General features: G+C 42.2%; 1 protein-coding gene across 2 annotated transcripts in view; it reads left to right on the plus strand.

Moving 5' to 3' along the window:
* CD109 (CD109 molecule) overlaps nt 1–18,588 on the plus strand; it is a 143,904-nt gene that overhangs the window by 58,280 nt on the left and 67,036 nt on the right. For both annotated transcript variants that reach the window (XM_061131907.1, XM_061131908.1), the window contains exons 6-13: nt 1,032–1,071; nt 3,918–4,002; nt 12,511–12,607; nt 12,876–13,017; nt 13,702–13,811; nt 16,637–16,861; nt 17,649–17,750; nt 17,838–17,900. In XM_061131907.1, coding sequence (XP_060987890.1) covers nt 1,032–1,071; nt 3,918–4,002; nt 12,511–12,607; nt 12,876–13,017; nt 13,702–13,811; nt 16,637–16,861; nt 17,649–17,750; nt 17,838–17,900 — 864 coding nt within the window. The remainder of the gene's footprint in view (nt 1–1,031; nt 1,072–3,917; nt 4,003–12,510; nt 12,608–12,875; nt 13,018–13,701; nt 13,812–16,636; nt 16,862–17,648; nt 17,751–17,837; nt 17,901–18,588) is intronic.

Below are 18,588 nucleotides of genomic sequence, written 5' to 3' on the forward strand. Positions count from 1 at the left end.
GATATTCTAGGCCAGACGTTTTCTTTTTTGTTGTTGTTGTTTACTTTGGGGAAAGCTCCCTCTGTTTGTTTAAAAAAAGTTTTTTAAACTTTGACTTTGTGTTAGGGTATAGCTGATTAACTGTGTTGTCATAGTTTCAGGTGGTCAGGAAAGGGATTCAGCCATACATATGCATGTATCCATTCTCCCCCCAAATTCCCCTCCCATCCAGGCTGCCACATAGCATTGAGCAGAGTTCTAAGTGCTATTACAGGAGGTCCTTGTTATCCATTTTAAAATAGCTGTGTGTACATGTCCATCCCAAATCCCTACCTGTCCCTCTGCCCATCTCCCGCACCCTGCAACTAGAAGTTCCTCCTCTAAGTCCATGCATCTGTTTCTGTTTTGTAAATAACTTCTTTTGTATCATGTCTTTATAGATTCCACAAATAAGGGATGTCACACACTTTCTTGTTGATCTTGGAAAAAGAAATGATATCTGTTAAAATAGGGTAGAGTATATTGACTTAAGGATTATAGTAGAAAATACTTCAGGCAATTAGGAAGATAAAGAGTATTGGTCCATGATGATTTTGTATCCTCGACTATTTTATATATTTGAATAATGTGTAATTTTATTTTCTTCACTGGTTAGCTTTGATAGGGATATACAAACCAAATTTGAAGTTATTTCTTGTTAGTTTGCCATGCTTCATAAATTCATAAATTATCTGATTTAATTTTGTTCTCATTTCACAAATGAGGAAAGTCAGGTTAAGCAGTTTGTTTCAGTGACCTGCAGTGAATTAAAGAGACAGGTCGCCTTTTTATGTTAGTGGATTGTTAAGAAAAACTCATGAAATTCACAGACTTCATGTTGCAGGTGATTAAAAATAAACTTCTGTAAGTTGAAATAAATTGTTTTGTTCATTAAATAATTATAAATGTAATTTAAAATTTTTTCTAAATATTTTTGTGAGGTGAGTAAACAAATGAAGTAATTAAATAGAAACTCATTTATTTTCTTGTCTTTTTTTTCTTTCTCCCAATAGGACCAGACATATTATCAGTCATTTCAGGTTTCAGAATATGGTAAGAATTCTTCAACTTATTTTGAAGGAAAATGTATTTGTTCCTTTCCACAGGGAAAAGAGAGATTTCTAGGCAGTATGTTGTTTAAAGTAAAAACCCCAATGGAGGTAAAATCCTGATATTTCTTATAGGTCTGAACTTTTTTTATCTGTAAAAGATCATTATAAAGAGTAAAGTGGGAATGAGATTGCCTATAGTCCCATGATCCTACTCTTTTTCTTATGCACAGTTAGCCTGTTTTTGTATTTTTTGTGATTATAACATATTTAAAATTATTATTATTTTTTAAAGCATAACCTCAGTGATTTCCTGATTTTCCCACTTTTCACTTGGTCAACACTAGTAAAGACTGGGTTTAACTTGGGTAAATCCTCTTCCTGCAGGTGCCGCTTCTGTAATACTGTAGTTGGAAACACGTAGGTGTAAGCAATGTGGGACCCAGCGGTTTTTTGTTGGTGCATGGAGAAGAGGAAAGCTGAGAGTAGGTGCATAGGGTCCCAGTATTAGTTACACTTTGAACAACTGTTCTGAAGTTGTACACAAGCTCTTTTGTCTGACTTGTGTTATTTTTTGAGAGGGTGTCTCATTCGGGCATTAGAAATTCTGGAAAGTCATCTGCTTGCACATTTGTGGCTGTGGTCCACGTGTCTCTCACAGCGTTGTCACAGCTCAGTTTCATGATCAGCTGGAACAGGGAGCAGCAAAGCTTTTTCCTTTAAATGGCCAGATAGGAAAACTTTATGCTGTGTGGCTCACATGGCTGTCTTTACTCAACTTTGCCATCACAGCACGCAGCAGCCGTCGGCAATATGTAAGTGAAAGTGGCTGTGATCCAGTACAATTTTATTTATGGATGTGGAAATTTCGATTTCACATGATTTTCACATGTTATGAAATACTCTTCTTGTGATTTTTTCCCCAACCAATTAGAAACGCACAAACCATTCTTAGCTCATGCTGGTTTTTGTTTGCCGACCTCTGATCTGGAACTGTTTTGTCCAGTTCAGGGGTCACTCAGCACATTGAATGCTTGAAATGTGGCTGATGCAAATGGAGATGTGCTCTAAGCGTGTAAAATACCCAATTTTGAAGATGGTATAAGTAGAGAAAAATACCTCCTTAATGATTATTTATATTGATTACATGTTGCAATGATATTTTGGATATATGAGATTATATAAAATGTTGCAAAAATTAATTTCACCTGATTTTTTTTTTCTTTTTAAATGTGGCTGCTGAGCATATGAAATGACACCACGTGGCTCACATTTTGGTTCTTTTGGACAGCCCTGATCTCGAGGAATAAGTCAGAGGTGGCTGTGACTCTCATAGGCTGTTTTTATGTCATGTAGGAGTGGTGCTGGGTGGTTGTATGTTGTTGAAGAAGCTATGTCTTGGAGGCAGGATGGATTGCCAACCTGTGATATCTGTGGAGGGGATTTCATTCTGATTTCCTTGTTCTGAGGAGATTCCACCCCTGGGTGGCCCCGACTTTTGTGTTGGTGCAGAGTCCTGGACTGGTCTTGGTCTTGGAGTGTCCGGGCCCTCCAGGGTCTTTAACCTGGAGCTGGAGGCTCTCCTGTTCTGCCGATTCCTTGGTCGTCTTGTTTCGTCTCTTTTACTAATTGTTATGAGATGAATCTATTTCATTGGTCAGTGAAGTTAAAGATGAGAATTATTTCTATAGATTTGTTTAGATTGGTAGGAAATATTTTCTTTTAACTCCAGTGAAGTGCTTTGTATTAAATAATATTACTATTTATAAAATATTTCACAGCTTAATTATACTTGTTGTTGTTCAGTCACTAAGTCATGTCCGACTCTCTGTGTCCCCACGAACTGTGGCATGCCAGGCTTCCCTGTCCTTCACAATCTCCTGGAGTTTGCTCAAACTCATGTCCATTGAGTTGGTGATGTCATCCAACCAGGTTGCATTAAATAATACTACTATTTATAAAATATTTCATAGCTGAGTTATATAAAGCCAGCCAAAGTAGGGGTTTCTAGTTTTGGGATTATCTTCAGGAACCAGTACCTGTTGCATAAGAAAAGCATCATTACTTGTAGCCATATCTTAGTAATTAACTAGAAATCCTAGTACACAACTTTCTCTTCATGGGATTCCATTGGGTTAGACTGTCACCAGATTTGCCTTTGATGGTCTCAAAGGATGCAGGGTCTCTGTGAATGCATGTATATCAGCATGTAGAAGGTGAGTAAGAGTCAGGATGTGCTTTTAGAAACCAAATTGGAACAAAGTCCTCAGAAGTACCTATTTATCAAATAATATGGGTGACAACTGAATGAAAAAGCCGGGTCTTCTAGCACTCAGATGGCTTTGCCTCTAGGGTTCTGGATGCAATTTATTTATTTTTAATTTTTTCTATTAAACTTTTCATTTTGTATTCGAGCTACAGTCAATTAACAATGTTGTGATAGTTTCAGGTGAGCAGTGGAGGGACTCAGCCATACATGTACACGTATACATTCTCCCCCAAACTTCTTCTAACCCAGGCTTCCACATAACATTGAGAAGTTTCCTGTGCTATACAGTACGTCCTTGTTAGGTATCTGGATCCAGTTTGGATTCTGCCAGTGGGAGGCTTCACATACATGAGTGTCCACAGCAGCCCTCCCCATTCAGTGTCTCGTCACCAGCCTTATGGGGTTTTAGATTTTGAGTGGAGTGAAGTACTTTCATCTATGTGTTAACGTGTATTTGGAGCCTAACGAATTGAAGTTTAAATGATACCAACTCCTTTAGAACAGTTCTATTCACTAGTTTGTTAAACTGTAAAACGAGAGGAAAATGGACTGTTTAAAATATTCTTGCTTTTCTTTTCCAGTATTACCAAAGTTTGAAGTTGCTTTGCAGACACCATTATATTGTTCTTTAAATTCTAAGAGTTTAAATGGTACTGTCACCGCAAAGTAAGTATCATATTGCTTTTTATGATTATAAACTGTTGTGAAACTGCATGACAGAGAGCTCATTATATACCCCAGAACATGAGTGCAACATGTTGCTTGTTAAAATACCCCAATGGACAGGAAGCAAGTGTTTATAATAAATAATTAGGCATGGAACACGTCTGCACAGGTCTTTGCAGCCATTTCTCTGCTTCTAAGCTGATCCAATCCTAAAATAGTCCCCATAGGCTCGTATCTTTCCAAGACTAGTCAAGAGATTTACCTTATAGATTCTGCAGGATTGGAAAAAAAAACTTTATTTATTCCTCATTCAGCTGACATGGGTTAAGGCAACTTACTCTTTTAAATGCTAATTATTTTCTCTGTCAATAATGGATGTTGAGACTTTGGGGAGGGGATTGGTTCCCTTGGGGCTTCCCTGGTGGCTCAGATGGTAAAGAATCTGCCTGCAATGTGCAAGACCCGGGTTTGATCCCTGGGTCAGGAAGACCCGCTGGAGAAGGGAATGGCTACCCACTCCAGTTTCTTGCCTGGAGAAATACATGGACCGAGGAACCTGGCGGGCTACAGTCCATGCGGTCGCAGAGTCAGATGTGACTGAGCGACTAACGCATTTTTTTCACTTTGTTCCCTTATTGCAGTTGGCAGATGCATCAGTAAGTCACATTCATCATCCATTTCAGCATGTGTACACAGAGATTTCCAGCCCCCCGCTGTGTAACTTCTGTCTAGTGGCTTCCATGATTTCATGATTTTGATCCACTGGCTTGAAGAGCACGGCACTTTGTTTTGCTGAAGCAAAAAGCATGCTCGGGTTTCCAGACCAGTGGCTCTTCAAAGTATAGGGTGAATTTGCCCTCAAGTAAATCCAGCACTGATTTCTTGTAGCATTTAAACATTTTAATTTAGTTTCAAAATTTTTTGTCCCTCCCCATCTCCCAGGGTTTGCAAGGACTTGGCTGGGGCGACACCTGTGACATGGGTCCCTCCCTCCTTGGCTACCTGTCAGTGGGCTGGAGTTGGCCTGGGTGGCTAAGGCCTCTTCGGGAGAGCAGCCTGTGGGCCGGGGTCCCACCTAACCCTCTGAGGACCTGGGACCTGATGGAGCATTGCAGTACCCTTTCCTGTTCAGTTGTCCCTCCTCTGTGTCACTTGCATCTCCTCTCCCAGACCAGAGAGCGGGCCCAGTAAACCTCAGCAGACTCCTGGCGTCCTCTCCAGCTCTTTTGGAGAAGTGCTTGCTTTTCCTTCCCAAGAACGGCTGTCCCGTGCAGCGTTTATTTTGTGTGTGTGTGTGTGTGTGTGTGTACGCGTTAGTCGCTCAGTTGTGTCCGACTCTTTGTGACCCCATGGACTGTGGCCTGCTAGGCCCCTCTGTCCATGGAATTCTCCAGGCAAGAATAGTGGACTGGGTTGCCATTCCCTTATTCAGGGGATCTTCCTAACCCAGGGATCAAACCCGGGTCTCCTGGATTAGAGTCAGATTCTTTACCCTCTGAGCCACCAGGGTTTAAGTTTATTTATTTCATTTTTGATTGTGTTGAGTCTCTGTTGCTGCAGGGGGCCTTTCTCTAGTTGTGGCGAGCAGGGGCTACTCTTCATTGCAGTGCGTGGGCTTCTCATTGTGGTGGCCTCTCGTTGCAGGGCACAGGCTCTAGGTGCCCGGGCTTCAGTACTTGCAGCACATGAATCAGTAGTTGTGGTGCACTTTTGCATGTGGGATCTTCCCGGACCAGGGATCGAACCTGTGTCCCCTGCACTGACAGGCAGATTCTTATCCACCAGACCACCAGGGAAGTCGTAGCATTTATTTTTGATGTGTCAATGTCTGTACTCAGGTTTGTGAAATTTATTTAGTTTCAGAATTTATTTGTAATAACTGGTAACAACTGTACCCCACATCACCACTGTCTCCTCACAGTATTCCTCCCTTGTTGGGGGTCTGTGGCAGTGGCAAGCATGGGCAGTGAGTTCACATACCAAAACATCTGAGGACTCCTGTTTTAGGTTCTTCTTGCAAACAAATCATGTGAATCCATGTGACATAAAGGCAAAAATGTGTCTACGATTTGTATACCAAGCTAGTTCAACTAAGAGGTAGCTTCCAGTGTGAATGTGGGTACTGTGGCTGGATTTATGGTTTAGAAAATACATAAATGCCAACTTTTCATATTATTATCCTGCTCTTGATCTTAGCTGAAGGTCAATATTCTGTCTGGGTTTTATTTGGAATTCTTTGACTAACACATATAAAACTTAGTGACTGCAAATCCGTATAAATCATCTGTGTGCACATGGGTTAAGTTGAAAGTGGATATCTTCTTTTTTCTGTTTTTAGTTTTCAGGCATGTGCCAGGGATTTAAACACAACTAGTTAAAACAGTGGTTCTTAAACTCTGGTAACTGTCTAGAAAATTTATTGTACACTTTTCAAGGGGGGTGAATCCCTTGAAGCCACAACACTAACAGCCTCTTCCTCATGCCACGCAGAGCCCTGGGGACCTCCCGGCGCAGAGGCCTTTCTGTCCTCCATTTCTTATAGGCAAGATTCCAGCGTCCATGACCTTTCCTGAGTTCCAAAGGGCAGACTTTGGGGGACTTCCCTGGTAGTCCAGTGGTTAAGAAACCGCCTGCTAATATAAGGGGCATGGGTTTGATTCCTGGTCCGGGAAGATTCCACATGCCATGGGCAACTAAGCTCAGTCCCCACACCTGCTGAGCATGCACTCTATAGAGCCTGTGAGCTGCAAGTGCTGAAGCCCTTGAGCTCCGGAGCCCATACTCTGCGACAAGAGAAGCCATCACACGAGAAACTTGGAGATTAGTCCCCACTCAGAGCAACTCGAGAAAGCCCGGGTGGAGCAACAAAGACCCAGGGCAGCCAAAAATAAATAAATACAAAGGGCAGATGGGAATAGTTGCGGGGCAGATTCTTTACCATCTGAGTCACCAGGGAAGCCTGACTATATAACTGCTTCCTATTCACCAGGGAGAGGGGGTCACAGTTCTTGAGGCGCTAGCCTACTGTGTTCCCCTTTTGTCTGGCAAAGAAGTAAAGCCGCTTTTCCCTTTGCTCCTTACTCTGTCTGCATATTTCCGTTTGACCCCAGTGCACAGAGAGCCAAGGTTCTGGCAGTGTGTTCCTTCAGTGCAGGGATCCTCTGGTGTCAGGTGATGGTGGGCGAACTGTGACCTTACGTGGAATGAAGAGTGCCTCATCAAGTAGTTAAGATCTTCCGTTTGGTGGGGGTTTTAGTTCTGCAGAAGAGCTCAAAGACACTGTTCTGTGTATCCCTTGAGGCGGAACCAGGACCCTGCCCCGAGGCTGCACTATTGTTTCTTGACTGCTCCTCCCTTGTCTCTGGTCCTCTCCCTTCCCGGATTAACAGCTGCTTGAACGTGTCCTTTGGAAGGCAGGGAAAGGGACACAGAAAGGTTTTTGTGCCCAGGAGCCCCACAGGGTCCCATTCAATTTCAATTGCATTATGTCTTAAAAAAAAAACCTACCTACCTTGATTAAAAAGTACTTTATTCGCAAAGAAGACTAACCATCATCTGAGCCTTTGGTGAATTGTAATGTGTTTGCAGTAGTGAAATCAAAGATCTCTGATCACATATCACCACAACAAATATAATAGTGATGAAAAAGCTTGAAATATGAGAATTACCAAAATATGTCACAGAGACTTGAAATGAGCAGATGGCTTTGGGAAAAGGGCACCAGTAGACTTGAGTATCAAAAAGTGAAAGTGTTAATTGCTCAGTCAAGTCCGACTCTGTGACCCTATGGATTGTAGCCCACCAGGCTCCTCTGTTTATGGAATTTTTCAGGCAAAAAGAGTGGGTAGCTGTTCCCTTTTCCAGGGGATCTTCCTGACCCAGGGGTTGAACCCAGGTCTCCTGCATTGCAGGCACATTCTTTACCATCTGGGCCACCAGGGAAGCCCTTGCTTATTGTGAGCTTGCCACAAAAGTTCAACTGGTAAAAAACACAGTATCTGTCACTTCACAGTATCTGTGAAGTGCAATAAAGCAAAGCACGATAAAATGAGGTCTGCCTGTAGTCCATTGCAAGGACTTCTTCCTATTACCCCTCCTTCTTTCAGGCTTCAGTTGCCTGGGGGTGTCCACAGTGGGGGCCGAGGAAGGTGGTCTGCCCCAGGGCAGCTCAGATCTTATGTGTGAATTCAAATGGGTGGCTCCGAGATGGCTGAGGAGGCCCTTTGCTTGAGGTCTGTGGATAAACGGTCCTTCTCCACCCCAGCGTTCATGAGTTCTCAGTCTACCAGTGTGTTTCAGGAGGGTCTGCTTTTACTCAAGATTGTGTATGTAATTTGCAACTTTGCAACAGAGTAGGAAATCTTTTGACTAGCAAGGTCTTTTACCAGTCTCTAAAAATTGACATAGACCTGATCTATAAATACTGTCCTGGAGGAGATGGAGGTGATGACGGTAAAGTTGCCATCATCCTATGTCTATTGAGAACCCATCTCTCCTTCCTTCAGGCTCATCCTTCCAGTTTGCCTCGGACTGGGTCTCCTGTCGGGAGAATCCTGGCCCACTTCGCTTCTTACTTGTGTCTGAATTCTTCCATTTGGTGTCTTTAACCTTCTGCTGTTTGCTGGCATCTTCACTCTGTGTTTAAACACGTCTGTCATTGAAGGAAGCAAACCCTCTCTGATTATCCTGCCTCCTTCTAGCTGCTGCCCCATCTCTCACCTCTTTGTAGAGTTCCAGCTGCCTGTTTCTGCTTCTTCACATCCTGTTTGTTCTTCAGCCCCCTGCATCCTGCTTTTCTCCTTCACCGTGGATCAAAACTGTTTTCACTACGGCACAAAGCCTCCTTCTTGCCTCACCTTGTGGCTGCTTTCTTAGGCTGTTACAAATTTTTGCCCGCCTTGCAGCACTGATCATTGCTGTCCTCTCATTTTCCTTCTGACTTTTCTCCTTTTGCTTTGGTTACTCCTTTGAGGCTCTTTGCAGACAATGTCCATGTTGAAAACCTTCTTATTCCTTAGAGCTCCATCTTTGGCTCTCTCTTCTATTTTTATGCATTTACTCAGAGTTTTCTTCTCCATGGTCAGAGCTTCTGCTCCTGTTGATAATTTGATGAAACCTGAATACCTACCGGGCTTCCCCGGTAGCTCAGTGGTAAAGAATATGCCTGCTAATGCAGGAGACGCAGGTTTGATACCTGAGTTGGGAAGGTCCCCTGGAGAAGGAAATGGCAGCTCACGCCAGTATTCTTGCCTGGGAAATCCCATGGACAGGAGAGCCTGGCACGCTCCAGTCCATGGGATCCCAAAGAGTCCAGCATGACTTAGTGACTAAACAACAACAACAATAACAAAATCCGTATCTCCAGCCTTCATTTCTGGCTTGACAGTCAGATCTTTATGTCTCGCTGCTCACTGGACATCGCCCACTGGATGTCCCACAGATACATGAAGCAGGCTGTCTTCCCCAGCCCTGGTTCTCTGCACCCTTCTCCTGGTGGACTGCACCTCCCTCTGTCTAGCTGCCCGGGTCAGCTGTAGTCTTCCGACTCCCTCGGTTCACAGCCAGTCAGCATCCAGGGCTGCTGGTTCTGTCTTCTTGTGAAAGTCGCTCAGTCGTGTCTGACTGTTTGCGACCCCATGCACTATACATGCACTATACTATACTTCATGGAATTCTCCAGGCCAGAACACTGGAGTGGGTAGCCTTTCCCTTCTCCAGGGGATCTTCCCAACCCAGGGATTGAGCCCAGGTCTCCTGCGTTGCAGGCAGATTCTTTACCAGCTGAGCCACAAGGGAAGCTCGCTCTCTCCTTTATATCTCTCAAATAATCCACCCCCTTTTCTCCACTGGCACTTCCTTCACTCAGGCCAATGTCTCTTTCTTTCTTCAGCTACTGTTGTAGTTTCTTAAAAGTGTTTCCTGCCTCCATTTTGGCAACATTTAGTCTTTTCTGTACTTCGCATCCAGACTTCTTGTTGTTTCCTCTTCTTTTCCTTCTGTCTTTCTCCTCCTCCTCTTCTCCCCCAAATCCCTACCACTTCTGCGTTCTTTTTTGACTGAAAAAACAAAGCTAATTCTGTTGCCCTTTTACATGAAAGTTTTGCCTTGAGGGTGAAGTTCAGAATTTTTAGTGTTTCTTACCAAGTTCTTTTCTAGTTTCAAGTCTTTTGAAACACCTTGCCCAGCCCCTCATCTCCCCTCCCAAAGTCTCTTCCCAGATTTTACCTGTGCGTCCAAGAATGCACAATGCTTTTTCTGCCCAAGACGCCTTTACATAGGTAATTTCAGTGTGTGGCTTCTTGCCCCCAAGCTTCTGTCCTTAGACCACGTGGCTCAATCATCTCTTTGAGGGTGGGTCTGTGTCGTGGTTACCACTGCACAGTGCCAGTCATGGAGTGGGCTTCTAATAAATGCCCATTGAAGGAATAAATAGATAAAACAATGTGACTCCTAAGATTTCAGTTTCAAGCTGTGTGTAGCACAGCAGAGGCCTCTATACCTAGTCAAAAGCCTCTTATTTTGAGTGAACTAAATTAAGGTGTATGGGCACTAGTTTTGGTTTTGTCACCAAATTAGGGAGTAAAGAGAAGGACTTGAAATCCAGTGGTCTCTTGTCTGTACTTTGAAAGATGAGTTCTGTTGTCTTACCACTTGGAGAGTTGTTAAGTTATAGAAATGATTAGCTCTTATAGTCATCTCTATGAGTGGATGATAACAATTTTGGTTACTTTTGCTTGTGGCCATCAATCCCATCAAAGTATAGTTGATGTGCAGAGGGTTACTGGAAATTTCCTGGAGCAGAAGGTTAACACTCTCTTTTAGTTTAAAAATTTTTAGCTGACATGAATAAAAACCTGCATATGCTTATTAGCTTTGATGTGAACATCTGCTCACTATTCCCACCTCATTAAAATAAATAATAGATTCTTTCTTCTCATCATACTAGGTTTAAGAGGATTGTAAAGAAAATAACATGGCATACATCTAGTTACTTCCATAACGTTTGTGGACAGTAGAACTTCAAAAGTATTGTTTTTATAATCTAAGGCTTATTAAAATGTAGTTATTATTTGATGAGTTGAGACATTTGTATCCTGGAAATGACATGAAAAAAATGGTGGGGAGAAATATATGAATTATAATGATAGGTTCACTTGTTTTAGGTATTATTTTGTAAACCTATTGTGCTATGGTTGTTTCCTGAAAAAACAAAAAAAAAATCCTTGTTTTGTTAATGATATCATAGAATATCTTTGACTTACTTTTTAAAAGTTAAACTGTTACTTTCTGAATGATTAGTTTATTCCCCAAAGCATCTAGATTCTGTTGAGCACAATAATGTCAGTATCCTTGTTTCATGATTATCATAAATAAATCAACTTGGGACTTGGAAAACTAAATCCATGTCACATTTAAATCAAAATTAAAAATATTTGTGTCTGACAATACTTTAAATAATGTATGAATTCTCAGCTCCATGTACTATCATGTGGTATAACTTTTAAAATAATGATGTTCTGGTGTTCTAGATATGCATTTATTTAATTTTTAACAAGATACAAGCAGAGTGAGGTTTTGAGAACTCTTTTGAATGTATGAATTTGATGCTGATATTGCTATCTGGGGGTTTCCACTAACTTTATTGTTTTTGTTTGGAAGGGTGGTACATTTGAAGATGGACTGTTTTATTTTTTTAAATTTTGGAATATGCTATATTTTATTATCAGTTTTTGAGTTGAATTGATCCAGACAAGGGGATGTGTTCTGTGATCCAGATGAGAGATTCAGGAAGCAGGAGTTAACAGTCATATTTTTAGAGTGCAGAATAAAATTAGCTTTCATGTTTGGCTGAGCATTTCGTAATAGAGATGGAAGGAACCCAGGAAACGGATTTACAGAAGGCTTTCTGACAGTAAAATGATTTACCAAAGACTGCCTGTCCTTTACACAAAGAGACTTTCCCTTCGTGAGAGGCGATACAGTTAAAAAGTAGAATGCAAATCAGCAAGAGTGATATCTTCTTGACTCAAGAAGATAATTTTGGTTATATGGATAATTTGCCCTTATTTTAAATTTTCTTTCACAAAGTGAATTTTCAATAGCTATGAGCACATTTGGTGCCCTGGTGTGTTGGTCTAATAAACCCTGATGGTTAATATTGAAACATGCAGGAAAAACATTTTAAAATGTTCAAAAGTTACAAAGTCTCCTGGGCATGCAGTTAATGGGCCAGCCCAGACTTCTAAGAATAAAAGATTTTCATAATCTTTTAAGAAATCTTTCAACGGGAAACTGTCACTTCCAGTTAGGATCAGATTTTCTCCAGGAGGCTGGGTAAAGTGTGTGTGTTGTGAACTGTTTTGAGGCATTGTAGTAAAAAATCTTCCCACTTTGGAGAAGGATCACCATTTATTAAGCACTTTCCTATGTTTTAGTTTTAAAAAGTTGTAGTAAGAGCATGTTTTTAATATAATTCTTTTAACTTAGGTCCTGTTTATTATTTTTCAGGTATACATATGGGAAGCCTGTGAAAGGAGACCTAACACTTACATTTTTACCTTTATCCTTCTGGGGTGTGAAGAAAAATATTACAAAAACATTGAAGGTAACTTTTGCAGATCTCTTTTAACCTGTAATGGGGAAAAACTATGTGTACATTCCCCAGAAATAAGATTTTATACCGAATTAACAAAGAGTTGAGCATGAGAAAATCAAGAGCTTTCTATCATTGGACAAATGAGAATTTGCCTGTTTATTAAAGTAATTAAAGTGGAAATAGAACCTTTGTATTGTTGTGACTTAGTTTGAATTTTATTTCTAAAATTTGAAGTGCTAAAGTGAAGAATGAAATTGAAAATTTTTTAACAAAACAGATAAATGGATCTGCAAACTTCTCTTTTAATGATGAAGAGATGAAAAAGGTAATGGAGTTTTCGGATGGACCTTCTGAACACATGTACCTGTCTTCTCCTGGGCCAGTAGAAATCTTAGCCACAGTGACAGAATCACTTACAGGTTTGTAGACTTTGAAACACAGGCGAAGCTCTGTATGATGTGCTGCTCTATCATTTCTTATATAATTAGCATGTTCATTTGAGGGCACTGTTGCCTAAGGATGCTATTTAATGCTGAAATTGTCATGAATATTAGTCTTAACTTGCAGAATGTTTTCATAATGAAGGGGAAACTTATTTTCTTTGAACAACTGTGCTTCAACCACCTGTGATAGGTATTCATAATTTTTTCCATCTCTACCGTTTTTTCCAACCTGAAAACTACATGGAAGGGCTACCTTTTCAGCTGACTAACCATTCTCCTTTTATTTTTTTTAAATAATGTCCTCTGAAATCTCACCTCCTCCTAGACCGTGTTCTCTTTTAATAATAAAATAAAGGTTAATTACTTGGATCTTTCTGTTGCTATTTTAATGGCTTTCATCAATCCCCAGAAGTACAAAAAGACTATTCTGTCAGTGACCTTGGGTGCACATGTCATTGATGGGGGGCTCTACTGGTGCTCAGAAGGGATCCACGAAGGACATTATGGAACTGATGTTCCTTTTTGTGGCCAAGCCAAAGAGGCTTCTGTGCTCTGATATCCTAACCCTTTGGGAAGTAGCTCAGATGGAGAGATGTGGTGGATCGAAGCTGGTGGTTATATATTACTTTTACTGTCTAAAGGGTGCAATTTCCAAAACAGGTATCTCAAGAAATGCAAGCTCCAATGTATTTTTCAAGCAGCATGATTACATCATTGAATTTTTTGACTATGCTACTGTCTTGAAGCCATCTCTCAACTTCACAGCCACTGTAAGTTGGCATGTTTAATAATGGTCTAAAGCAGTAAGTTCAGTTTAGTGAAACAGGATGGGAGAGAGTACTTTTAGTGGTTTTCAAAAAAATTTAAGCCCAAAGTAGATAAGTTACTTTTCCCCTTTAGATATATGAGGCACACAGCATTGTTTCCAAATGACCTCTATCTAATTTACTTTTAAAAAGTAGTTTCCAAAATATATTTTATTCCAAGTATTTTAATAAGTAATATATGTTAGATATTTAGAAATTAATGGAAGGGTTTAGATGCTAGTAAAAAAATTTCAATTTCAAAGTTTCAAATTTCAAGTTGATTTTTATGACTAATTTTAGTTCTAGCAAAGATGTAGCATTGAAGATGATCATCTAGTCTGGGACTTCTCCAGTAGTCCAGTGGTTAAAACTCTGCCTTCCAATGTAGGGGGCGTGGGTTCAATCCCTAACTGGGGAATTAAGTTTCCCCGTGCTGCAGGCTGCCCTCAAAAGTTAAAAAATTATCAATTCAGTCTCACTTTTTTGAGAGAATATTGCGTTAACATTTATTGGCCAAGTGAATTTTGACAGTCTGCAAGGCATGCTGCCGGGTGGGGCTTACTGACCTAGGAAGACCCCAGCCCCAGTCCTGGATTCACAGTATTTGTGATGGTGACAAGAGAATACACACATGGCTGTAATTCAAGGCAGGATAAATGTGTCATGAACACATTTCTGTAGGGATTTAAAACTGGCAAACTTTTTCTGCAAAGGGGAGATAGTAAATATTTTTAGCTTTGCGGGGCACGTGGTCAGTCCCAGCTGTGCGGCTCTGACATTGTAACATGAAAGCAGCTGGAGCCACTTGGTAACCAAGGGAGGGGGCCGTGTTCCAGTAAAACCTTATGTCAGAGAGACTGGATTTGGTCTTCCTGCCTGCCATACTTTGCTAGCCCCTGGTGTAAAGAGAAAAGAGTCAGTTCTTGCTGAGCAGATCAAGACAAGTTTTAGAGTTTCCAGGTTGGTGACTGGAGATTTGGGGGAAAGACTGTGCTCAGAGAGGGTCCTTTCCTGGTTCCTTGGCCTGAACACTGATCCTTTTCATTTTGTTCAGTATCCTTTTACAATAAACTGGTAATCTAGTGAGAAAAAAAAGTTTTAGCTCCTAATTTTAACAATCTTATAATTCAGACAGTTTGAAAGGATAGTTATAAAGAAATCTGCAGAAACTGTCACCCAGGAATCTGCACATGGTAACATCCAAATGATTAGAGGGACAAAGAGAGTTCAGGGAAGAAGAGCTGGCTGGGGGATGGGGTGGGGGGTCGTTGGAAGGGGAAGATTTAGGTTCTTGGTTGCAAGATCAGCAGCATTTTCAGTGTTTGAGTGTGTCGGTTGAGAGCAGGCAACAAGATGAGCTGAGATGCAAAGCAAGAGTTTTGGGTGGCAAGTCAGGGTGCAATCAGGTGTCAGTGACTGGACCCTGCGGGGGCTGCAGAGAGCTCATGTCTGGGAGCGATCAGAGAGGAAACAAGAGGTGAAGCTTGGGGATTGCAGAGGGTCCTCCATGTCCCACGTGCTCTAAGGGATCGCAGAGGGTCCTCCGTGTCCCACGTGCTCCGCGGGGATCGCAGAGGGTCCTCCGTGTCCCACGTGCTCCGCGGGGATCGCAGAGGGTCCTCCGTGTCCCACGTGCTCCGCGGGGATCGCAGAGGGTCCTCCGTGTCCCACGTGCTCCGCGGGGATCGCAGAGGGTCCTCCGTGTCCCACGTGTTCCGCGGAGATCGCAGAGGGTCCTCCGTGTCCCACGTGCTCCACGGGGATCGCAGAGGGTCCTCCGTGTCCCACGTGCTCCGCGGGGATCGCAGAGGGTCCTCCGTGTCCCACGTGCTCCGCGGGGATCGCAGAGGGTCCTCCGTGTCCCACGTGCTCCGCGGGGATCGCAGAGGGTCCTCCGTGTCCCACGTGCTCCGCGGGGATCGCAGAGGGTCCTCCGTGTCCCACATGCTCCCCGGGGATCGCAGAGGGTCCTCCGTGTCCCACGTGCTTCGCGGGGATTGCAGAGGGTCCTCCGTGTCCCATGTGTTCCGCGGGGATCGCAGAGGGTCCCTCCGTGTCCCACGTGCTCTACACAGTGAAGAGCTTGGAGCCTCATGAACATGGGAGGGATGTGGCAAAAGCTGGGTTCCAGGGTGACTGGTGGGGTCTGTGTGTGGGAGGAGGGCGGTAGCCCTGGCATGAAGCCATGAGGAGTCCCGCAGTGGTGGATGTGGCTGGAGAGCTTGTAAAAGACGTTTAGGACTTGGTAGGCATCAGATTGGGAAGGTGGGGAGAGGGATGGGCAATGCACAGATGTTAAGTATGGTAGAACTGTGATATTAGAACAAGAGGGAAAGGCAAGATGGTTTCCCAGTTTTAGATGTGTTAAATTTGAGACAATGGGGATGTACAGGTAGAAATTTCCTTGAGGGCTTGGAGGTAGGGAGTGTGAGTTCCAGAGCTAGGTCAGGATGGCAGCAGGAGTGCTGAGACCTTTGAGGGTAAATGATAATGAGGCTTTGACAAATTCCCACAATTCGAGAGAGGGAAGGGGAACCAAAACGGACACTGATACGATGTAGAAATAGAGGTGTGGAGTGAAGGAGGTTGTTGTGGAGCTGTGGAAGGCAAAAAAAGTAGAGTGGAAGCTGCCTGGAGAGACCTCTGAACCTGGATGTTAGGGGACTGCTGATGACCTTTGAGAGTTCAGGTTCATGGGAACAGCACAGACGGAAACTGGATTCGATTAAACTTAAATCCTTTGCTTCTGTTGTTTACCTGATTTCACAGTGTTTTCTTTTGACAATTAGGTGAAGGTAACCCGTTCTGATGGTCATCAGCTGACTCCTGAAGAAAGAAGAAATAATGTAGTCTTAATGGTGACTCAGAGAAACTATACTGAGTACTGGAGCAGATGGGACACTCGAAATCAGGATGTAGGGGCTGTCCAGATCATAAACCACACTGTCCCCGCAAATGGAATCTTCAAGATCGAATTCCCAGTCCTGGATGATTCCAGCGAGCTACAAGTGAAGGTGCCATATGTTTCCCATCATATGTTACTGCAACAACAGCATTAAAATTGCAATCTGGTGGCGGGCACTCAGCTGGTTGGGAGGTTAACGTGCACAGGAAGTGGACACATAGTTTTATTTAAAAGAGCGGGAGAAGGGATTAAAAGGGATTTAATGGCGGTGGCTGAGTTAGACTGAACGCTTCCTTGTAAATTCATTTTGAAGAGCACAGTAAAATAGTGACCGGAAGACATGATGGAGAAGCACCCCCAACTCCCAGTCTAGGTGCTTTTCAATCATTTGGAATTGTATTTTGGCAGGAGCTGAAAATGAAAGGGGAATATTTTTTTTACATCCCTCTCCCTCCCTGCCACAGTGTGGCCCCTCTGAGTTTTCCTCTCCCCAGCGGTGGACTGAGTGAGCTGATTCTGTTTCTTGCTGATAGTTGAGCTCTGTGTTGTGGGGAGAAGGAAGGATTCCTTTTCCATTTTCTTCTCTCCTCTCACAGTGTGAGAAATCTCCTCTCTAAGGTGTGAGAACACACCTTTGTTTTGGAAATAAGTTAGGACTGTGTTTTTTCCTCTTAGATGATGATGAAGAAGACCATCTAACACATTTTATAGCCATCAGTTTCTTTACAGTATAAGCTATAAAATGATGATGATCCAATGTCTGGGGAGTATATTGTTTGCTGTATGAAAAAAAGTGAAAGTGAATTTGCCTTTCACTGATTGTCCAGCCAGGTCACATTCCTTATCCTGATGCTTCTGAAGATGAAAGTTTATGGCTCCCTTTTCTTTTGTTATAGGCCTCTTTTCTCGATAGTATAAGTAACATGGCAGTTCATGGTATGTTTAAGTCTCCTAGTAAAACCTACATCCAGCTGAAAGCAAAAGATGAAAATATAAAGGTAAGGCTTGCAATCATGTGTTAATGATAATATAATTGAACCATCTTGACATTGATATGTATTTATTAATTAAATTTTTTTTCCTAGGTGGGATCACCATTTGAGTTGGTGGTTATTGGCAACAAGCAGTTGAAGGAGTTAAGTTACATGGTAATCTCTTTTAAAAAATAATTTTCTTTATTTTTAAATTAATTTTTGACTGTGCTGGGTCTTCGTTGCTGTGAGGGCTTTTCTCTAGTTGCAGACAGCAGGGGCTTCTCTTGTTGCTCAGCACAGGCTGTAGGGTGCCCGGACTTCGGTAGTTGCAGCTTCTGAGCTCAGTAGTTTGCGGCTCCCAGACTCTAGAGCACAGGCTCAGTAGTTGTGGTTCACAGGCCTAGTTGCTCCACGGGATGCAGAATGTTCCCCGACCAGGGATCGAACCCGTGTTTCCTGCATTGGCAGGTAGATTCTTTATTACTGAGCTACCAGGGAAGCCCTGGTAATCTCTTACATGATCTAAATTTATGATCTATTGTAGAATCATCTGAAATAGTGTCTATCTTATGTTTAAACTGAACTTACTGAGTTTTAAAATTCAGCCTCACACTTAAAAAAAACATTTTTTACATATTATACATGCACAGGATATAGTATTTATATACATTCTTATAGCATTTTCTATGTCTAAGTTGCATATAAATTTACTTTACAAAACTTAACATTTTATTCCTTTTCCATAATGGATTATAATTATAATTATAGTATGTTGACTATAGCTCCCTGTGCTATACAGTAGGTCCTTGTTGTTTATTCATCTTATATATAGTAGTTTGCAACCCAGCCTCCCAACCCATTC

The sequence above is a fragment of the Dama dama genome, chromosome 28 (genome assembly GCF_033118175.1).
Source record: "Dama dama isolate Ldn47 chromosome 28, ASM3311817v1, whole genome shotgun sequence".
Lineage (NCBI taxonomy): Eukaryota > Metazoa > Chordata > Mammalia > Artiodactyla > Cervidae > Dama > Dama dama.